We start from the raw sequence: 17,159 nt of genomic DNA on the forward strand, positions 1-17,159 counted from the left end.
AAGGGGGAAGAGTGAATGGCTCAAGACACACCCTCACTGCCTTGGGGATTCTATTCTATGGACAGGAAATGTTTCCTCTGAGACCAAAATGGATACATTCACAATGTATCTTCCAATGCCCTGTCTCCCATCCCTGCCCGAGACCTGGAAAAATCACCTTGCTTTTCACAGCATCAAGTGTTTTTCTAAAAATCCCAATTCATCATGTTTTATGTCAAAAACCTTGAGTGCCAGTTTTCTTTATTGTACCTCCCTGTTTTTCACATATAGAAATTGAGTCCTGCCTCAGAAACGCTTCTCTATTCTGGTTTATTCTCTCCATGCTGCCAGTACCCCTGCACACATGTGCACACACACGAGCACATATTCTCACACACGTGTGCTTGCACACAAACTGCATTTACCACTCTATAGCCCCTGCAGGCACTTCCAGGACATGAACGCGTGAAGATCTCCATACACTCAGATCCCAGCACGGATATCAAGTCACTTCTTCACGAACATCCTTCAACTCCTCCAAACAGAGTTAGATTTCCCCTAGACTCCCATAAACCTTATTCATATCTTGGTAATACAGGATTGTTAGAAGACATTCTGAGCTATACTATGTGTATGTGTATGTGTGTGTGGAGGGAGAGAGAGAACGGCTGAATAATGAATCTTTTGAGGTTCAAAATCATGTCTTTTTTATGACTACTTTGTGTCACTGTCACATTCACTTCTGTTGGTTTCATTGTTGTATTTCTCATATTATTATATTACACAACAAAAAGTGAGTTTCCAACATCAGTTATGAAATCAATTAATCAACACATGTTTTAATTACTCTCAACTCACCATATAAGGGCCAATGTTCCAACAAATTTGGTAGGAAAACTAAGACCCTAGTATCTATGCCTAACAACTGTGTGTATACAGCTAACAATTATTGGAGAGACTCTGCCTTCCAGGCTTTTCTCCAAGGACTGGACATGGATTCACTCTCGTTCCCTATGATACTATCTTTCCTGTCTTAAAGATGAGGAAACTGGGGCACAGAGACACTGAGTAACTTGTCCAAGGTCAGAAGTCTAGTACATAATAGGGCCAAAAGTCTTTCCTAGAATCAATTTCTTCCCACGATATGGGTGACACATTTTTGTAAAGATCAGTTGTGGCCACTGTGGTGGCCGGTCTCCACGACGGTCCCCCGTAGTCCCTGCTTCCTGCACGCACCCCTATGCGGGGACTTCCCACACCATCCCTGTTCCTCTATGTGACTAACAGCAACGGCAGACGTGCTGGGAGGTGACTTCCAAGATTCGGTGATAAAAATGACTGTGGCTTCCATCTCAGACTCCCTCCTTTCCCCCAACCTTGAACCAGTCACTGCTCACTTTTGGAGAGCAATTTCCCTTTCTGTGCACAGTACCATGGAGAAGCCCATGTAAAACGGAAGTAAACATCTCTGGCCAACAGCTATCAAGAAACTCAGGCCTACCGGTGATGACATGAGTGAGCCTGGAAGTAGATTCTCCAGCACCAGGGGACCCTTGAGATAACTATTAATGTATCCCCACTGACAGCTTGACTGCCTCTCGGGAGAGATCGTGAAGCAGAACAATCCAGCCATGCCATTCCCAGATTCCTGCCCTCAGAATCGTGTGAGATCATACATGATTGTTTCCAACTACTAAGTTTCAGGATGATTTATTACACAGCAGTAGGTAACTAGTGCAACCATAGACCCAATCCAGTAAAATCATTAAAAGGGCATAAAAATGCATCCCCTGATATTTAGATCTGCAGTAAATCATCGAATGGATAGGCAGATAATATGATAGGCCTTGGTCGATAATCAGATTCACTTTGGGGCTTGGGCAAGAAACTGTAATTTTCTAGACTTCGGTCTATTATCTGTAAAATGAAGCAGTTTAAAAAGACTGTCTCTACAGTTTCAGTGACTATCCCAAATTGTGTAGCATCTAAGATTTGTCTCAAGGATGTGATCTCAGAATGAGATGAGAGGCATCATATCACCTGAGCTTCACTGGTTTCTTAATTATTTTAATGAAAACCCCAAAATCATGCCATGGTCCTTGACCTTCTCCTCCCATTTCTGCTGCATTTATCATAATAAGAAATAATAACTCAGCAGTTTCCCAAATATGAAGGGCAAAACCAAATCTCTAAATAAGGTGGAAGGTTGAAACTTATAACACACACACACACACACACACACACACACACACAGGCGGCAGCAAGAAATAGAGTCATCACCTAGATCCAGACTTCAAGGCTCATTCCCTCTTTGTGACCTGAAATAAACTGCTTATTTTAGGACTTAGCATCCCCTGTCAAGGAACTGCAAGAATATATTAAAATCCTGACACCTGGATAATATAACAATATACATCTCAACTCTAAAAATACTTAGAAGGAGAGAGAATAATGAACTCGGCTCGCACTGAAGCCCGAGTGAGCGAGTTTGGAAGACAACTTTCTCCAGCCCCCATCCTAAGCTGAGGTCTGTGTCAGCCCGTGCTATTTATTTATTTATAACAGATACCTTGTCTGCTTCCATAAGGAGTTGGAGCAGCCTTCCCCCTTATTTTGAGCATATGTTGGGAACCAGTCTGAGTCAGACAACGACCTTCACCTGACCTCTGCAGTGAGCCGCTCTGAGAAGAAGCGATGCTGATCGGGTCTCAGCCGTCTGAGCTGAGCTGGATGTCTCCCGTCTCAGTCCCTTCTCTCTCCCCAGTTATTCTCCAACCCAATGTCTGATGCCTTCCTACGGGCCTGTCTAGGAACCTGGAAGAATGTCATCCTCTTGTACTTGAGCTCAGGCTATGTCTCGTCACTCCTCCTATGCCAATCCAGAATACAACATCACACCTTCTCTTTTTCCTTCTTCGTTACCTTCAATGCTTAGGAAGGCTATTTTCATGGACATTTTTGTAGGCCCTTCATATTTTGCAAAGAATGTCTACCTGCCACTGTTGCATCTGAGATGCAGAAATTCTTAGCAGCAAATTTACTTCATTAAACATGGAAGAAATTCTAAAATAGATGACCAATATAATAAGATACAACCCTTATTTTGTTTTTTAAATACCTAGGGCATTTTCAGGATTCTGATTCTGATTTTTAAAAATTGCAAAATGTAGTAGAGAAGGAGAAAAGAAGAGGAAGAGAAAAGGAAAAAGTTTTTGTAAGATTTTTAAATATTTATTTATAGCCTTCCTTATTCCAAAAAGCATTGTAAGTAGCACAATATTTTAATACATCTAAATATTACATAACAGAACTTTCTTTGCTTTTCAAATGTATGTTTATTCCTAAAAGTAGAAAAAAAATTCAATATGAGAGCCAGAAATGTCTTATGTGAGTTCCTGATGCCCCAGCCACCACACTTTGTGTGTGCTTTGTTCCCAGAGCTGCCAACCAGGCCCCTTCCCTGAGCCTGATTTGCCAAGGCGGGCAGTCCCCGTGCCTGCCTGCCCAGGGCACAGAGTCCTCGACAGCCCCAGGCTCACTCACCTTTTCTCCCTGGGGTCCTGCCACACCAGGAGGGCCAGGCCTGCCCTGGAGGAAAGAAAGAAAAGGCAGATTATGATGGGCACTAGGGATACAGTAGTGGGGTGTTAGGGAGAAAGAGGTTGAAAGACAGTTGCCTACTGTGGCTAGACTTTTCTTTAGAAGCCAAAGTCCCTTTAGACCTGACTTTCTGGACTGTGCTTATTGCTAGAAAGTTCTTCCTCAACTAACCTAAGCTCCCTATCTCCATGCTTTCTCATCTGCAGTTGCGCTGGTTCTGCAGCATGGATAACACATCTGAGAAAACGAAGGACCCCTTCCTTAGGGATATGAGGGCCTGGGCAAGAGGAAGAAGAAGCACATAACCAGGACCTGCCCTGGCCCAGAGAGCACAGAAAGTGGAGTCTGGTGGAGTTGAAGGAAATCCTTAGAGCTGAGGACTGGTGAGGCACCAAGGAAGAGGGAAGAGCCACCCAGACTCTGGCCAGGATTAGTTAGGGCCACTGGGAAATCAAAGTCCCAGAAGGCTAGTGCAGGCGACACTGACGACTTGTCCCTCCTGTTCTACAATGTCCCTGCTAGGAAGCTTTCCACCAGCGGCCAAGAGAATGCCTGAGCTTTCCCAGCTCCTGCAGGAGCAGGGCCTGGGAGCAGCCCAGGAGCCACAGCACAGAGCACAGGGTAGTCCTCAGCCAGTGTCCTCACAGACCCCACAGAGGGCCTGGAGGGCAGCTGCACAATCAGTCTCCATCCATGGACAGAGGACTTTGTATAGGAAAAGATCCTAAGGACATAGACATGCGTTCAAGGATGCATGAGAAGCACCCTCACTTCCTCTGTACTCTGAACAGCAAAGATCTGTAACCCCACTGCGCTGGCTTCCCCTGCACCCTGAGACCCTCGCCGGCCGGCCCACACCACCAGCACTAGGTCTGTGTGCTGGGTTATTGTTTTTTGCACACTCATCCATGGGAAGGATTCCTTTCCCTCTTCGCCATCACCAAGCGGGTATTTCCAGTGACAACAGCCAGGCCTGGCAACGAGGCAGCGCATGATGGATAATTTTAAGCAAGTCAGTAAATCGTGGTACATTCATACCATAGACCATTAACTGGTCATTTGAGTCAGGCCTTTGGTGAATATTTTTTTAAATGGTTCTATGTTTATGATACAATGTTGAGGGAAGAAAAGCAAGATGTAAAAAGTATGATTCCAATTTGTTACCTGACAATAAATACAAATCCAGATATTTGTGAGAGATGCAATGAACTATAAGTTTAATTTATATTAATATAGTATATTAGAATATTTATTGTAATTCATTGACATTTAATATAATTAACATATATATTTTATCTATGATTTCATATTTATATAAATAAATATATTAATTGACGTATATGTTAAATTACGCTATGCAACATAGCATTTTACTAATTGGCTTTAATATTAATGTATGATTTTAGGTTTTATTTCATTTTAATTTTTAAATTTAAATACGTAAATGTAGTTTCTTTTGGAATAGATGATACGTTCACATGGTTCAAAACTGAAGTGCATAAACATTTAAAGTCCTCTTCTGGGGGCAGCCAAGCAACAAGGTTATCATTGTCTTATTTATTCTTCTAGAGACGGTCTTTGTAAGTCACCAGATGCATTTTCCCCCACACCATTCCCAACACTTTTCTTTATTTTCCACTGAACCACATGTCTTGCAGACCTCTCACATCAGTGCATCCAGAGTTTCTTCATAAATGTCCTCAGCCGCATAGCATTCTCTGTGTCGATGCCTCCTGATTTATTTAACTAGCTTTGTACTGAGGAGCATTGGGGCTGTCTTGAATCTTTCCCTCTGGGGACAAGAAGGCAATGAGCGCTGCTTACACACATCACCTTGAAAACGTGCACGTGGTCAGAGGCCTTTACATTATGATAACACACCACCTTACCTGATGTAAAATGGATTTCAAGTGGGATCCCTCCAGCTCTGGGGTTCGCAGAGTCAACCTACAGCCACACGGCTGGGGTCTGGTCCTAAGCCTCCTGCAGCCTCCAGCTGAGCAAGGAGGAGGTCCAGGTGCTGAGGCTCTGTGGAACTTTATGTGGGGTCCGTTCATCCCCATCCCTCTGACCGCTGATGAAACCTAGCCCAACAGCGCCAGCACCCACCTACCTGCTGTCCTGCTTCCCCAGGCTTCCCGGGGAATCCATCCAGGCCTCGCTCTCCCTGGCAAAAGAAGGAAAATGGAGAAATAAAGAGGTTAGTGACCACAGGCAGCAGCCCAGCACACATCCCCACAGTGACTGTCATGGACAAGGAGGGTGGGGAAAAGGTGCCAAATGCACATGCACACACACACACACACCAGCCCTAGACAGGATGTGTACTGGAGGACAAGGGACATAGGTCAAGGGTCAGAACAACTAGAGTCATGTCTCTGCTTTTCACTTTTCAAATCTGTGGCCAAGAGATGGCCATGTGGCTTCTGTGAGCCACCCAGTCTCTTCACCTCACGGTTTTTCACGGGGGTCAAACAAAGCCATGGGTGAGTGGGGTCTGTAATGCAGTTCATAAAATTGCAGGTGTATTTTATGCATCATTCATTTGTCCAGTAAACATGTGTGAGCATGCACCACGTCCCCAGCACTCAACATAGACGTCAGAGTGAACTGCTGGCTAGCGGTAAGCCACCATCTGCATATTCATCTGTTTACATTTAGACGGAGCTGACTGACTGTCTTACTAGCTGTGGGATCTTGGGCAGTCACTTCACCTCTCTGAGAGTGTTTTGATTACTCTGGGGATGATAATAACCCCTTCCTCAAAAGATAGCTATGACTCTCAAAAAAAAAAGAAAACAAAAGCCTGGGCACAGTGGCTCACGCCTGTCATCCCAGCACTTTGGGAGGCTGAGGCGGGTGAATCACCTGAGGTCAAGAGTTATAGACCAGCCTGGCCAACATGGTGAAACCCTGTCTCTACTAAAAATACAAAAATTAGCCGGATGTGGTGGCGTGTGCCTGTAGTCCCAACTACTTGGGAGGCTGAGGCATGAGAATGGCTTGTACCCAGTAGACAGTGGCCACAGCAAGTTGGGATCATGCCACTGCTCTCCAGCCTGGGCGACAGAGTGAGACTGTCTCCAAAAAAAAAAAAAAGAAAAAGATCCCTATGACCAAGTCCACTGAAAACATTCCTGCTGAGGATAGGTAGTGAGTAAGTGCCATCGTCTTCCCCTAGCTGTGCCCTGGTTTTCTTGAGCCAACTCCCAGGTGCTGGTGTGTTCAAGTCCGGGGCTAACTCAGGCCTAGTGTTCCCAGCTGGGGTCCTTCTTCCAGGTGGGCTGCAAGAACTCCATGGGGCAGACACTCCAAACGGTGGGTTCAGGCTCATCTGAACAGTCTCCCACCTGCACCCCAGCAGCCGCGGCTTCCTTCTTCAGGCTCCTCAGACACAGCCACTTTGTTCCCGCTTCTGCCTTCCCTGCCTCCTATTCCCTCCACTGCCTCCTCTGCACCCTTCGGGGCTCAGATTCAGTGTCCCCTCCTGACCTTTTCATCTAAATGAGAGGCTCTCTTCAGCTGCAGCGTGGTCTCATTTTCTTCTCCCTCATCTCCCTTAATTCAATTTTCATCTATTATCCCTGCACACGCACCTCCCCAGTCACACGAGGACAGGAGGTGCGTTCACTCTTTTCGTTCTTGCGATCCCGGAGCCTCAGTGTGGGCCCCGCTGACATTTACTGAATGACTGGAAGATTATATATACAAATTATGTTGAACTCTCCTTCTATTTCTTTATAACCCCATCTCCCAAGTCATGATTTCTTTGCTGCTTTTTCCGTTTGAGGTTGGTTCCTCTCTTTCAGGATGTTGTTTTTCTTCCAGGGGTTGCAGGTTCCTGGTTTTCAGCTCGTGGCTGCTGTGCTCGCCGTGGGCGCCCGCCCACTGGTGGACACTGATTCTATTCACTGCCTCTCCCTCTGGGGATGGCAGGGCAGGGGGAGCCTCCCGCGGGTGGGATGCAGACGAAGGTTTTCTTCCTTGTGTGGCTGCTCCTATCCCTCCCCGTGCTTGCTGGCTACCTGCGGAGTGGGTCTCTCCCTTCATCTGGAAACAAATACCGAGGCTTCCTACTGCCCAGGATAGGCAGGGACTGGGGCAGGGGCTGCCTGACTCTGCATCTCCAAGTGCAGGAAACCAGTGAATCACTGACACCTGCCCCAGGGTCCCCCCATTCCCCATACCCACTGATGTGAACTTGGGGGTGTCCCAACTCTCTCTGGGCTCTGCAGTTCGGCTCACAGGCCCCTCGCCTTACATCTACATAAACTTAATCCTACATGTCTTCTATCTTTCAGAAATTATTTTAAAATTCCAGAACACTGATGTACACATGTATTTTCAGTCACAATTATACACTAATCTTTTAAAAAGGCTTTCCCAGTGGCTCATGCCTGTAATCCCAGCACTTTGGGAGGCCAAGGCAGGCAAATCACCTGAGGTCAGGAGTTCAAGACCAGCCTGGCCAACATGGTGAAACCCCGTCTCTACTGAAAAATACAAAAAAATTAGCCAGGCATGGTGGCGGGCACCTGTAGTCCCTGCTACTCAGGAGGCAGGAGAATCGCTTAAACCTGGGAGGCGGAGGTTGCAGTGAGCCGAGATCACACCACTGCACTCCAGCCTGGGCGACAGAGTGAGACTCTGTCTCGAAACAAAATAAAAGTAATAAAAATAAAAAGTCTTTCCATCACATGACACTTGGGGTGAATGGTGAGTAGAGCTGCCTGGGTATCGTCTCTGCCAAGTGATTCCACATCTATCACTATATCATCTCCTCCAAACTCTGTGAGGTTGGCAGGCCCAAGCACCAACAAGAGATGAGGAAACGGAGGCAGAAGGAGGTGAAGCCACTTCACCCCAGCTAGGTGTACTGTCACTGGCGCCAGAATGGGCCCTCCTGTCCTTTCATCCTTGGTCTCTTTCTACTGCCTTGGAGGGGGAGGGTCGGAGCAGAGTCCCTGGAGGGACTGCGGGGCCCGGGCTGGTGAGTGGACAAGGGTCTCCGAGCCCGTGGACTCTCACCCTCTACCTCTAGATGAGGAAACTGGGAGCCCTAGGGTGCACCTTGTCCAAAGGCACATAGAAACTTAGCGGTGGCACCAGGACTCAAATCGAGGTCTCCTGATTTCCAGTCCTGAGTGCGCTTCCTTGTGACAGGCCACCCTACTAAAGAGCACTGTAAGGAACATGGCTGTGCTTTGGTCAAGGAATAGGCTGAGGCGGACGTCCGGGCCTGAGTGACTCAGTGAGTTTCGAACGCAGGCGCACAATTCCATGTATAATGGAAACACAGCTATGGAGCCACAACATGGGAAGGCCATCCCTTGGCCCTAAGCCACTATTGTCTGTAAAAGATATAATTGCCCTGTTGTCACTGTGCAGGTGTGGTCACGCCCAGAGAAAGAGAGAGAGCCAAAGCTGTCTCTCTTGCAGACAGCGGGGAGCCAGGACACAGCTCGGCTTGCTTGTGCCCAGAGAGAGAAAGAGTGAAGCTGCTGACCCTGAAGGCAGGGAGAGCCGGCTGCACAGCTGTGTGTCCTCTCAGCAGAGAGGAGCCACCAGGCTAAGCAGCCGAGACGGAGCAGACAGTGTGAGAGTAAGCTGCTGATGGGAGAACAGTGTAAGAGAGCTAGTGTGAGTGAGCTGCTGATGAGACAGCTGCTGAGTAGAACCACATTTCACCTGCCTATGCCCCCGAGTGTTCTTTCAGCTATCTGCTCATCCACCCACTCCCCTCGAACCTCAGCATGGGCTGGACCCTAACCCCAAGTGTGACATTTGGCATAGACGTGGACCTGACAATCACCCCGGAACCTGACTCTCCCAGATACCTCAGAGCAAGGCCAAGTGTGCCTGTTGCCCAAGTCCCTGTTTCTTACTTCTTTGCACTTGCACACCAAGATGAGTGGAGTCTGCAGCCAAGAGTTCCTCTGACTGCAGCTTAGGACAGCTGCAGGTGCACAGAGAAGGCCTGGCTGGACCTGGGGGCAGCAGTCTGCACTGTTGGGCGGCACGTGACAGAGGAGCGAGGTGGATGTGGCTGCGGGCCTGACGGATGGGTGGTCATTAGCAGGGGTGAGAGGAATGAGAGAGGATACATGAGGGAAGGAAGTAAGTGAGAAAGAGAAGAGTGGGGGTGGGGGAGAGACAGAGGGAGACAGATAGAGACAGAGACAGATACAGAGACACAGAGAGGGACAGAGACTGAGTAACAGAAAAACAAAGACAAAGAGATGCGAGAGACAGAGGGAGAGAGAGACACAAAAAGACAGAGACAGACAGACAGGAGAGAGACAAAGAGAGACAGAGAAGCACAGGGACAGTTAAGACAGGCACAGACACAGACGCAGAGAGACTGAGAGAGACAGGACAGAAGAGAGAGTTTGAGAGACACACACAGTCAGGGACAGGGAGAGAGACACAAGATGTGGCATTCAGAGTGCGGTCTCAAGCTGAAATGCCCGCCACAGCATCTGGGACAGGCAGTGGAACCATGCCATAGTGTGGGCCCATCCTGAAGCCACACTAGGGCACCCATGCCCCACTGCAGGCCCTCCACTTAGACTTTCTGCTGTTGCATGGGTTTGCTAGCTTTGCTAGCACTGCACTGGCTACACAAACGCAGCTGAGTGCAGGCTTCAGCTCCTGCAGACTGAGAGTGAGACCCCGGGCTCCCGGGTGGAGGGGGGCATGGGTGGTGGTTAACCGCACGACTCAGATCAAAACCCTGGCTCTCCCATGCTCCAGCTGTGTGACCTTGGACCAGTTCCTTAGCAGCTCTGTCACTCGGTTTCTACAAATAAGCAGCATAATATTAATATTTACCCAGTAAAGCTGCTGTAAGGACCACGTGAGCTAATCTAGGTGAGATGCTGACAACACTGCCTGGCACGTGGAAGGTGTGCATTAAAAGTCAGGCCAAACAAAGGATGACTGTGTGGAATGGGCTTGGGGTAGAGGAAAGAAAGACAAAGAAATCACTTGGAAGGGACCAGCAACAGGGAAACAGCAGAGGAGGGAAGGGACAGGTGCTGGGGACATAAGGGCCCGGAGAGCACTGAGTCAGGAGTAGCCAGACCTGGATTCTAATCCTGACTCTGTTGACGGCCGGCTGCCACCTGGAGAGAGGCTGCTCCTCTCTGGGGCTCCAGTTCCCCGCCAGGATAACAAAACACACAAAAAAGGAAAAAGGCAGCTGTATCAGAACTCTACTCTGATTCTCATATCTGGAATCAATAGGGAAGTGTAAGCTTATGCAAATGAAAGAGGACTGGACCTCTGCTCTGAGAACCAAGTGCTGAAATAGGCACTACCTCATTTGACATTTCAAGCAATCGTATGGGATATCGTTCCCATTTTCACGACAGAAAACCCAGTCCCCAGACAGCGCACCGCCATCTCCATCCTGGCTGCAAAGCCCACAGAGCCCCTCCAGGCCAAGGCCACTTGCTGCGGTTCTGAGTTGCTGACAGCAGAGGGCGCTCCCACTCCACTGAAAGCAGAAAACCGCCGGCTGCCCCATGCCTGACCACTCTAAACCTCGCTACTGATCAGCACATTCAGTGTGGGAGGGAGAGACGTGGTGTCTTTCTTCTCCTTCTCCCTCACATACAATAAACCATTCATATAACATGGGTGCTAGAACTGAATTAACGTATTGAGTGTTCTCCCCAGAAATCAGCTGCAGCCCCTTCGTGCCTTTGATGAGCAGGACGGCCCAGGTGTCCCTGTGGTACTTCATGCAGAGAGGGCCTCAGCACACCCAACATAAATCCTCCCCACAGCCTCCTGGCCCTCCGCCTCCGACCTCGATCCAATCCATTGCCTCTCTCATTGCCAAAGTGGTCTCCCCAAAATCTATTTCTGGACATCCTTCCTTTCCCAGCCCCCCATGGTTCCCATGGTCTGCAGGATGCACCCGCCTCTTCAGCCTGGCAGCGCGGGGCCCTCCGCATCCGTCTTGCTCACTCTCCGCCACAGCAGCAGTTGCACGGCATTGTTCACTGTCACGGAAGCACACTCTTGCCCGAGCCTGCCCCTGGCTTGGCCACAGGATGGCCTCTTTCTAGAAAGCCCACATTCCATTCTCCTCTCCGCCAACCAACATCCGGAGGCAGCAGAGGGTGGTGGAAGGGCGTGCGCTGTGGCACAGACATGCCGGTGCTCCTCTTTCCTGTGCTTTGACAAGAGCTCAAACCCCTGGCAATCACAATGGACTCGTTTATTAAATAGGAATATGTAAAGTACCCTTCATTTGTTGTTTTTTCGTTCGAATTTGTGAGATAACATAGGTGAAATTCTGGGTACTTAACAGACCACTACCCATGGAAAAGAATGCCATTATGGCCAGGTACGGTGGCTCATGCCTGTAATCCCAGCACTTTGGGAGGTCAAGGTGGGCAGATCAAGAGGTCAGGAGTTTGAGACCAGCCTGGCCATCATAGTGAAACCCTGTCTCTACCAAAAATACAAAAAATTAGCTGGGTGTGCTGGCGGGGTGCCAGTAATTCCAGCTACTCGGGAGGCTGAGGCAGCAGAATTGCTTGAACCCGGGAGGCAGAGGTTTCAGTGAGCCGAGATAGTGCCATTGCACTCCAGCCTGGGCAAGAGTGAGACTCCATCTCAAGAAAAAAAAAAAAAGAGAGGATGCCATTACAACCCAACTCAAATGCTGCCTCCCCCACGAAGACCCTCCCTATCTCCTGTCTCTCCAGCCCCCTCCAGAAGTGGCTCCTCTTTCTTCTGGAACTCAGTTTCCATCTCATCTCTTCCTCTCTCCTGACACGTAGGCTCTCCTTGTCCTATACTTTGCAAATCTTACCCTCCCCTCTAAGCTGTGAGTTTAAGAGTCAAGGCCTGGATGTGATTTGTCTTCTACCCCCTGCAGGGCCTGGTGTGCAGTGATGCTCATGACATGAATGGATGCAGGCACTGTACTGACCAACGTGAACTCAACAGTTCAACAGTGAGCTCCCTGCTGTACTCGGACCACATAACGTGGCCTCAGGAGAGGAAGATAAATGAAACACAGAAGTCTTCACGAAGCTCCCACCCACCCAATTATGTTACTGTGCTCACCCAACAAAGGAATCCATGCCCTCACCCTGTGGTCTCCTTGGGAAGGGGGAAGATGGCATCTTAGGAGCTGAGAGCCACCCTGGCTGCCCCCACCCAGCCACCTCCAAGCTAATGATGCCCATTCCCAGAGACTTCCACCCAAAGAGCTGCCTTGTCCTCCTGGTGGGGACTCCACCACCACCCTGCTCTAGGAGCAGCACATCCTAAGGTGCCTCGGGATGAGCCCTGGAGCTACCCAGGGACTTGGTACCTGAGATCTCGAGCTGCCAAGTGGCTGCTCCATAAAGGCAACCGAGTGAAGATGAATGCGGGCATCTGTAGGCACCTAGCACACAGCGGGTACCCAGTAAATACTTATCACAGTCACACCTAGTGCATGACACTGCCAACCCCTCAAAAGCAACACAAATTGGGGGTGAGACTTATTGATGACATTTTATAAGGCTGAGTTGGGAGTCAAAATGGAAAAGACAGAGGTGCCCATGTCTGCAGGGTGGATTGTGGCTTCAGTCCCTTCAAAACACCAACTCCCTTTTGTTAATTGCTTAGGGAGCTTCTACCAGGTGCCAAGCCCTGCACTTGCTCTCATAACTCACTGGATCCTTAGAGCCACTAACTGGGAGAGGCATCACCATCCACCCCTAAATGTCAAATATGGACATGGAGGCCAGCGGGGTCCAGAGCTTGTCTAAGGTACCTGCACTGGTGGAGGCCCAGCCAGGGTGACAGCCTAGTTCCTCCGATTCCAAGGCTGGCGCTCTTCCCATTTTGAGGCGCCTCCTTGCTCTGAGCCAGGGCAGGACACCTGGGGAGCCTCAGGACTGGAATGTTTACAGCCACCCAACATTGTCTGGGGGACACGGTTTTCTAGATGGAAACAGGGCCCTCAATGCCCAGTGCTTGGCCCTTTTTGTGTGTACACTCCTCTCTGTGCCTGGCTGGATTCACCCAGTGCTCACCCGTGTGTCAACAGAGGACTGGCCACGGACGGTGCTGCAGGTACCAGCTCAGGCAGAGAAGACCCAGAGGTGAATAAGGTGCGTTATGTTAAAAATCCAAGAGTCTACATATGTGTGTGGGGGTGGGTGGCTGAAAGGCAAACAAATGCCATGTGGGTGACCAAGGTCATCTGGGTGAAGAGGACAGGGGTTCTAGCAGCACAGAAGCAGAGGCTCTGGGACAGGTCCAGGGAAACCCAGCAAGACTTCTGAGGGACAGATGCTTGAGCAAAGGGTTTTTTTAAAAAAAGATTTTTATACCAATCTTTGTGGCTGGATGGCCGGATGGCTGGATGGCTGGGTGGGTGGGTGGGCACGTGACTGAGGCAAGAATACGGGAACGGATGCGTCCATTCACTTTTTCACACATTTCTAATCACACTGTAGGTTTCTTAGGTCAGAGATTATGCTTGTAGTTTTGGATTTTTTTCTGGCACATTAAAGAAAATAAATACTTAAAACATAGTTTTATTAGCCAGGCATGGTGGCACGTGCCTGTAGTCCCAGCTACTCAGGAGAGGCTGAAGCAGGAAAATTGCTTGGACCTGGGGGGTGGAGGTTGCAGTGAGCCGAGATCGCACCACCGACTCCAGCCTGGGCAACAGAGTGACACTCCATCTCAGAAAAAAATAAAACAAAAAAGAACAACAAAAAACCCATAGGTTTGGACTTCTTCAGAATGTCTTCAATGTTTCTTCATGAGGCAGAGGGCGCCGAGTGCTGGGAGGTGCCTCTGCAAAGCCCCGGCACCACGTGTGGCCTGGCTGCAGACACTGAGGCTGGGGACAGGCCCCCCAATTAAAAAATATATATTCTTTAAAAAACAAACAAACAAAGCAAAACAAACAAACAAAAAACATTCTTTTTGTACTTCAGATTAGTGCTGTGTGACTTACACCCACTTTCCCGGACTGCTGGCTCATGGAACAGTGAACTCAGACCCAGGAGCGGAACCACCACAGGCCCCTGACAGGCTCAGCCCAGCCCGGGATTCAGACAAGTGGAGAAGCCACCGCCTTCCCAGGCTGATCCCGGCTTCTGGCTGCCCCCCGAGGGACCACATTGGTACTGGATCTGGTTCTGACGACCAAGGCGCTAAGGGTCTTTGGCCTCCATATCCCCTTCAAATATGGCTGTCTCTTGTCTTCACACAACCTGGCTCTGCCTGTGCTCCTGGCCTTTGGGTGGGTCCCACACCTTGGATTCATCCATTGTCCTTACAGGGGATCTAGCCGTAGGACATGTGATTTGAAGGATTCATCTCTTATTCATTTATTTATTTAGCAAACGTGTATCAAAGGCCACCTCTGCCCCAGCTCGAGAGTAAAGCACTGCACACCTGCAGCCGTGTGTTGAGCTGACTACGTAAATATCCGCCATGTGTTGGCAGGTGTTGCCCGCTAAACTCTTGGGACCCTGATGGAGGGCCTGCACCAGGCACTCTGTGGGTGCTGAGGGAAGACGGGATGCCTGGAAGCCTGTTTCAGACTCCAGGCCAGGGACAGGCTCCACCTCTGACTGCACCCCCAGGTGACAGCCAGCGTGTGACCCCCACATGCCTGGGCCTTCTGCCTGAATCACTGCTGAGCCACATGCTTTGGATGTGAGTCTCAAGCTTCCTCTGGCTTCTACAGCCCAGCCCTGCTGCGGGGCAGTTCCTCAAACCCCACTCTCCGCTACACAGGGATTGAAATAAGACCCCTGCTCCCTCGAGCACCAGAGCTGCACAGCAACCCACGCTCCTGTGTGCCCAGAGCCTCAGTTACCCCAAATGCCACTTTTATGTCCTCACCATGTGAGGAAAGGAGCAGAGGGCCCACAGAGAGAGCTGACCAGCAAACAAATCTACAGAAACATGTGAAAGCTCTCGGAAGAGGTAATGGTAAGGGTTTTGCTTATTAAAGTTAAAATGATTAAAATGTAATATACAAACAAACAAAAATCATGTTTGGGAGCCTGCTTTGGGGAACGAGGCCAGTCCCTGCCTCCCTGAATGAAAAGGGACCCTTCAGAAAGCAACGTGAGCAAGCCACAGACAGGTTCATTTGCTTTGACCAGTAATTTCACTTCTGGGAAAGCAGCCTAAGGAAATAATCATAAATTTGAAAATAAATAAATAAAGCTGTGTTTTAAAATGCTCACCAAAAGCATTCCTTTTTTTTTTTTTTTTCTGAGACGGAGTCTTGCTCTGTTGCCCAGGCTGGAGTGCAGAGGCACAATCTCGGCTCACTGCAACCTCCGCCTCCCAGGTTCAAGCGATTCTCCTGCCTCAGCCTCCTGAGTAGCTGGGACTACAGGAATCCGCCACCAAGCCCGGCTAATTTTTGTTATTTGTAGTAGAGAGGGTTTCACCGTGTTAAGCCAGGATGGCCTTGATCTCCTGACCTCATGATCCACCTGCCTCAGCCTCCCAAAGTGCTGGGATTACAGGCGTGAGCCACTGCGCCCAGCAGCATTCTTTTTAAAAGTGAAAAACTGGAAACAATTGTAAATGATCAATACCAGGGGATTGGGTACCTGAATTATGGTTTATTCACTCAGTGGAATGCTGTGCGGTCATTTAAAACAAGCTCTAAAAACTCTACAGCAGCACGGAGAAAACTCTGCATGTCAGAACAGCAAACAGGACGCAGCATGGAATACAGGATGATGTGGCTGTGGAGGGACACTCCCCATGTGTAAGAATTCCCATGGGAAATATGCCTACGTGCCCACTGTAGTTGTATCAGGATGGCAGGATTACAGACTATGTTTCACTATTTTTCAAATATCTTAAAATAAATATAAATTAAGGTTGAAGAACAAGTTCCTATGGAACTACAGAGTCACATTCTGCAGGAAGACAGCGTGCAGCAGACCCCAACAAAGCGTCTCAGACATGGGTTTGGGGAGAGGGCCTAGCCCCAGCTCTTGGGACACATTGCTCCAGATCGTATGGAACTCAATGAATGGGCCTGGGAAGCGAACACTGAAAATTCAGCAGCAGCTGCGGTTTAGGAAGGTGGAGCTGGGTGGGAGTTGCAGTGCTTGGGCAGCCACCCCCACCACCCCCCAGGGGAATCTTGAACCGTCGACGATGTCAGCACATATGGCGGAATCCGATCGGAGAACCCTTCTACTGTTATCTGGCAGCAGTCATGAAGGAGCCTCCACCGAGGCCTCCTCAGACATGTCGGTTGCATGGCAATCTACATTTAACAGCCCGAATGTGGGCCAGTTCACAACATTTGGTGACTATGGCTCAAATACAGGTCACCAATGCCACTCCTGTCACCACTCATTCTCCCATTTGTTTGAGAGCCGGAGTAACTGAGGAACAGAGAAGTTATGTAACTTGCCAAGTAAGATACGAGTCCTCTGAGGCAGCAACTGGGACTTTGGAGTCCAATCCAGGGCTCTCTTAAAACCTGTCTGGTCTGGAAACCCTAAACTCCACCTTGGTGCAGAGGATGACAATACCTGCAGGTACTGAGACCATAGCCTTCCCGACACAAGTTA

General features: G+C 49.2%; 1 protein-coding gene across 6 annotated transcripts in view; it reads right to left on the reverse strand.

Moving 5' to 3' along the window:
- Nucleotides 1–17,159, reverse strand: part of COL22A1 (collagen type XXII alpha 1 chain) — a 336,676-nt gene that overhangs the window by 177,852 nt on the left and 141,665 nt on the right. For all 6 annotated transcript variants that reach the window (XM_054499251.2, XM_063669105.1, XM_063669106.1 and 3 more), the window contains 2 exons: nt 5,693–5,746; nt 3,523–3,567 (listed from right to left, as the gene is read on the reverse strand). In XM_054499251.2, the coding sequence (XP_054355226.2) occupies nt 3,523–3,567; nt 5,693–5,746 (99 nt within the window). The remainder of the gene's footprint in view (nt 1–3,522; nt 3,568–5,692; nt 5,747–17,159) is intronic.

This window comes from Pongo pygmaeus, chromosome 7 (assembly GCF_028885625.2).
Source record: "Pongo pygmaeus isolate AG05252 chromosome 7, NHGRI_mPonPyg2-v2.0_pri, whole genome shotgun sequence".
Classification (NCBI taxonomy): domain Eukaryota; kingdom Metazoa; phylum Chordata; class Mammalia; order Primates; family Hominidae; genus Pongo; species Pongo pygmaeus.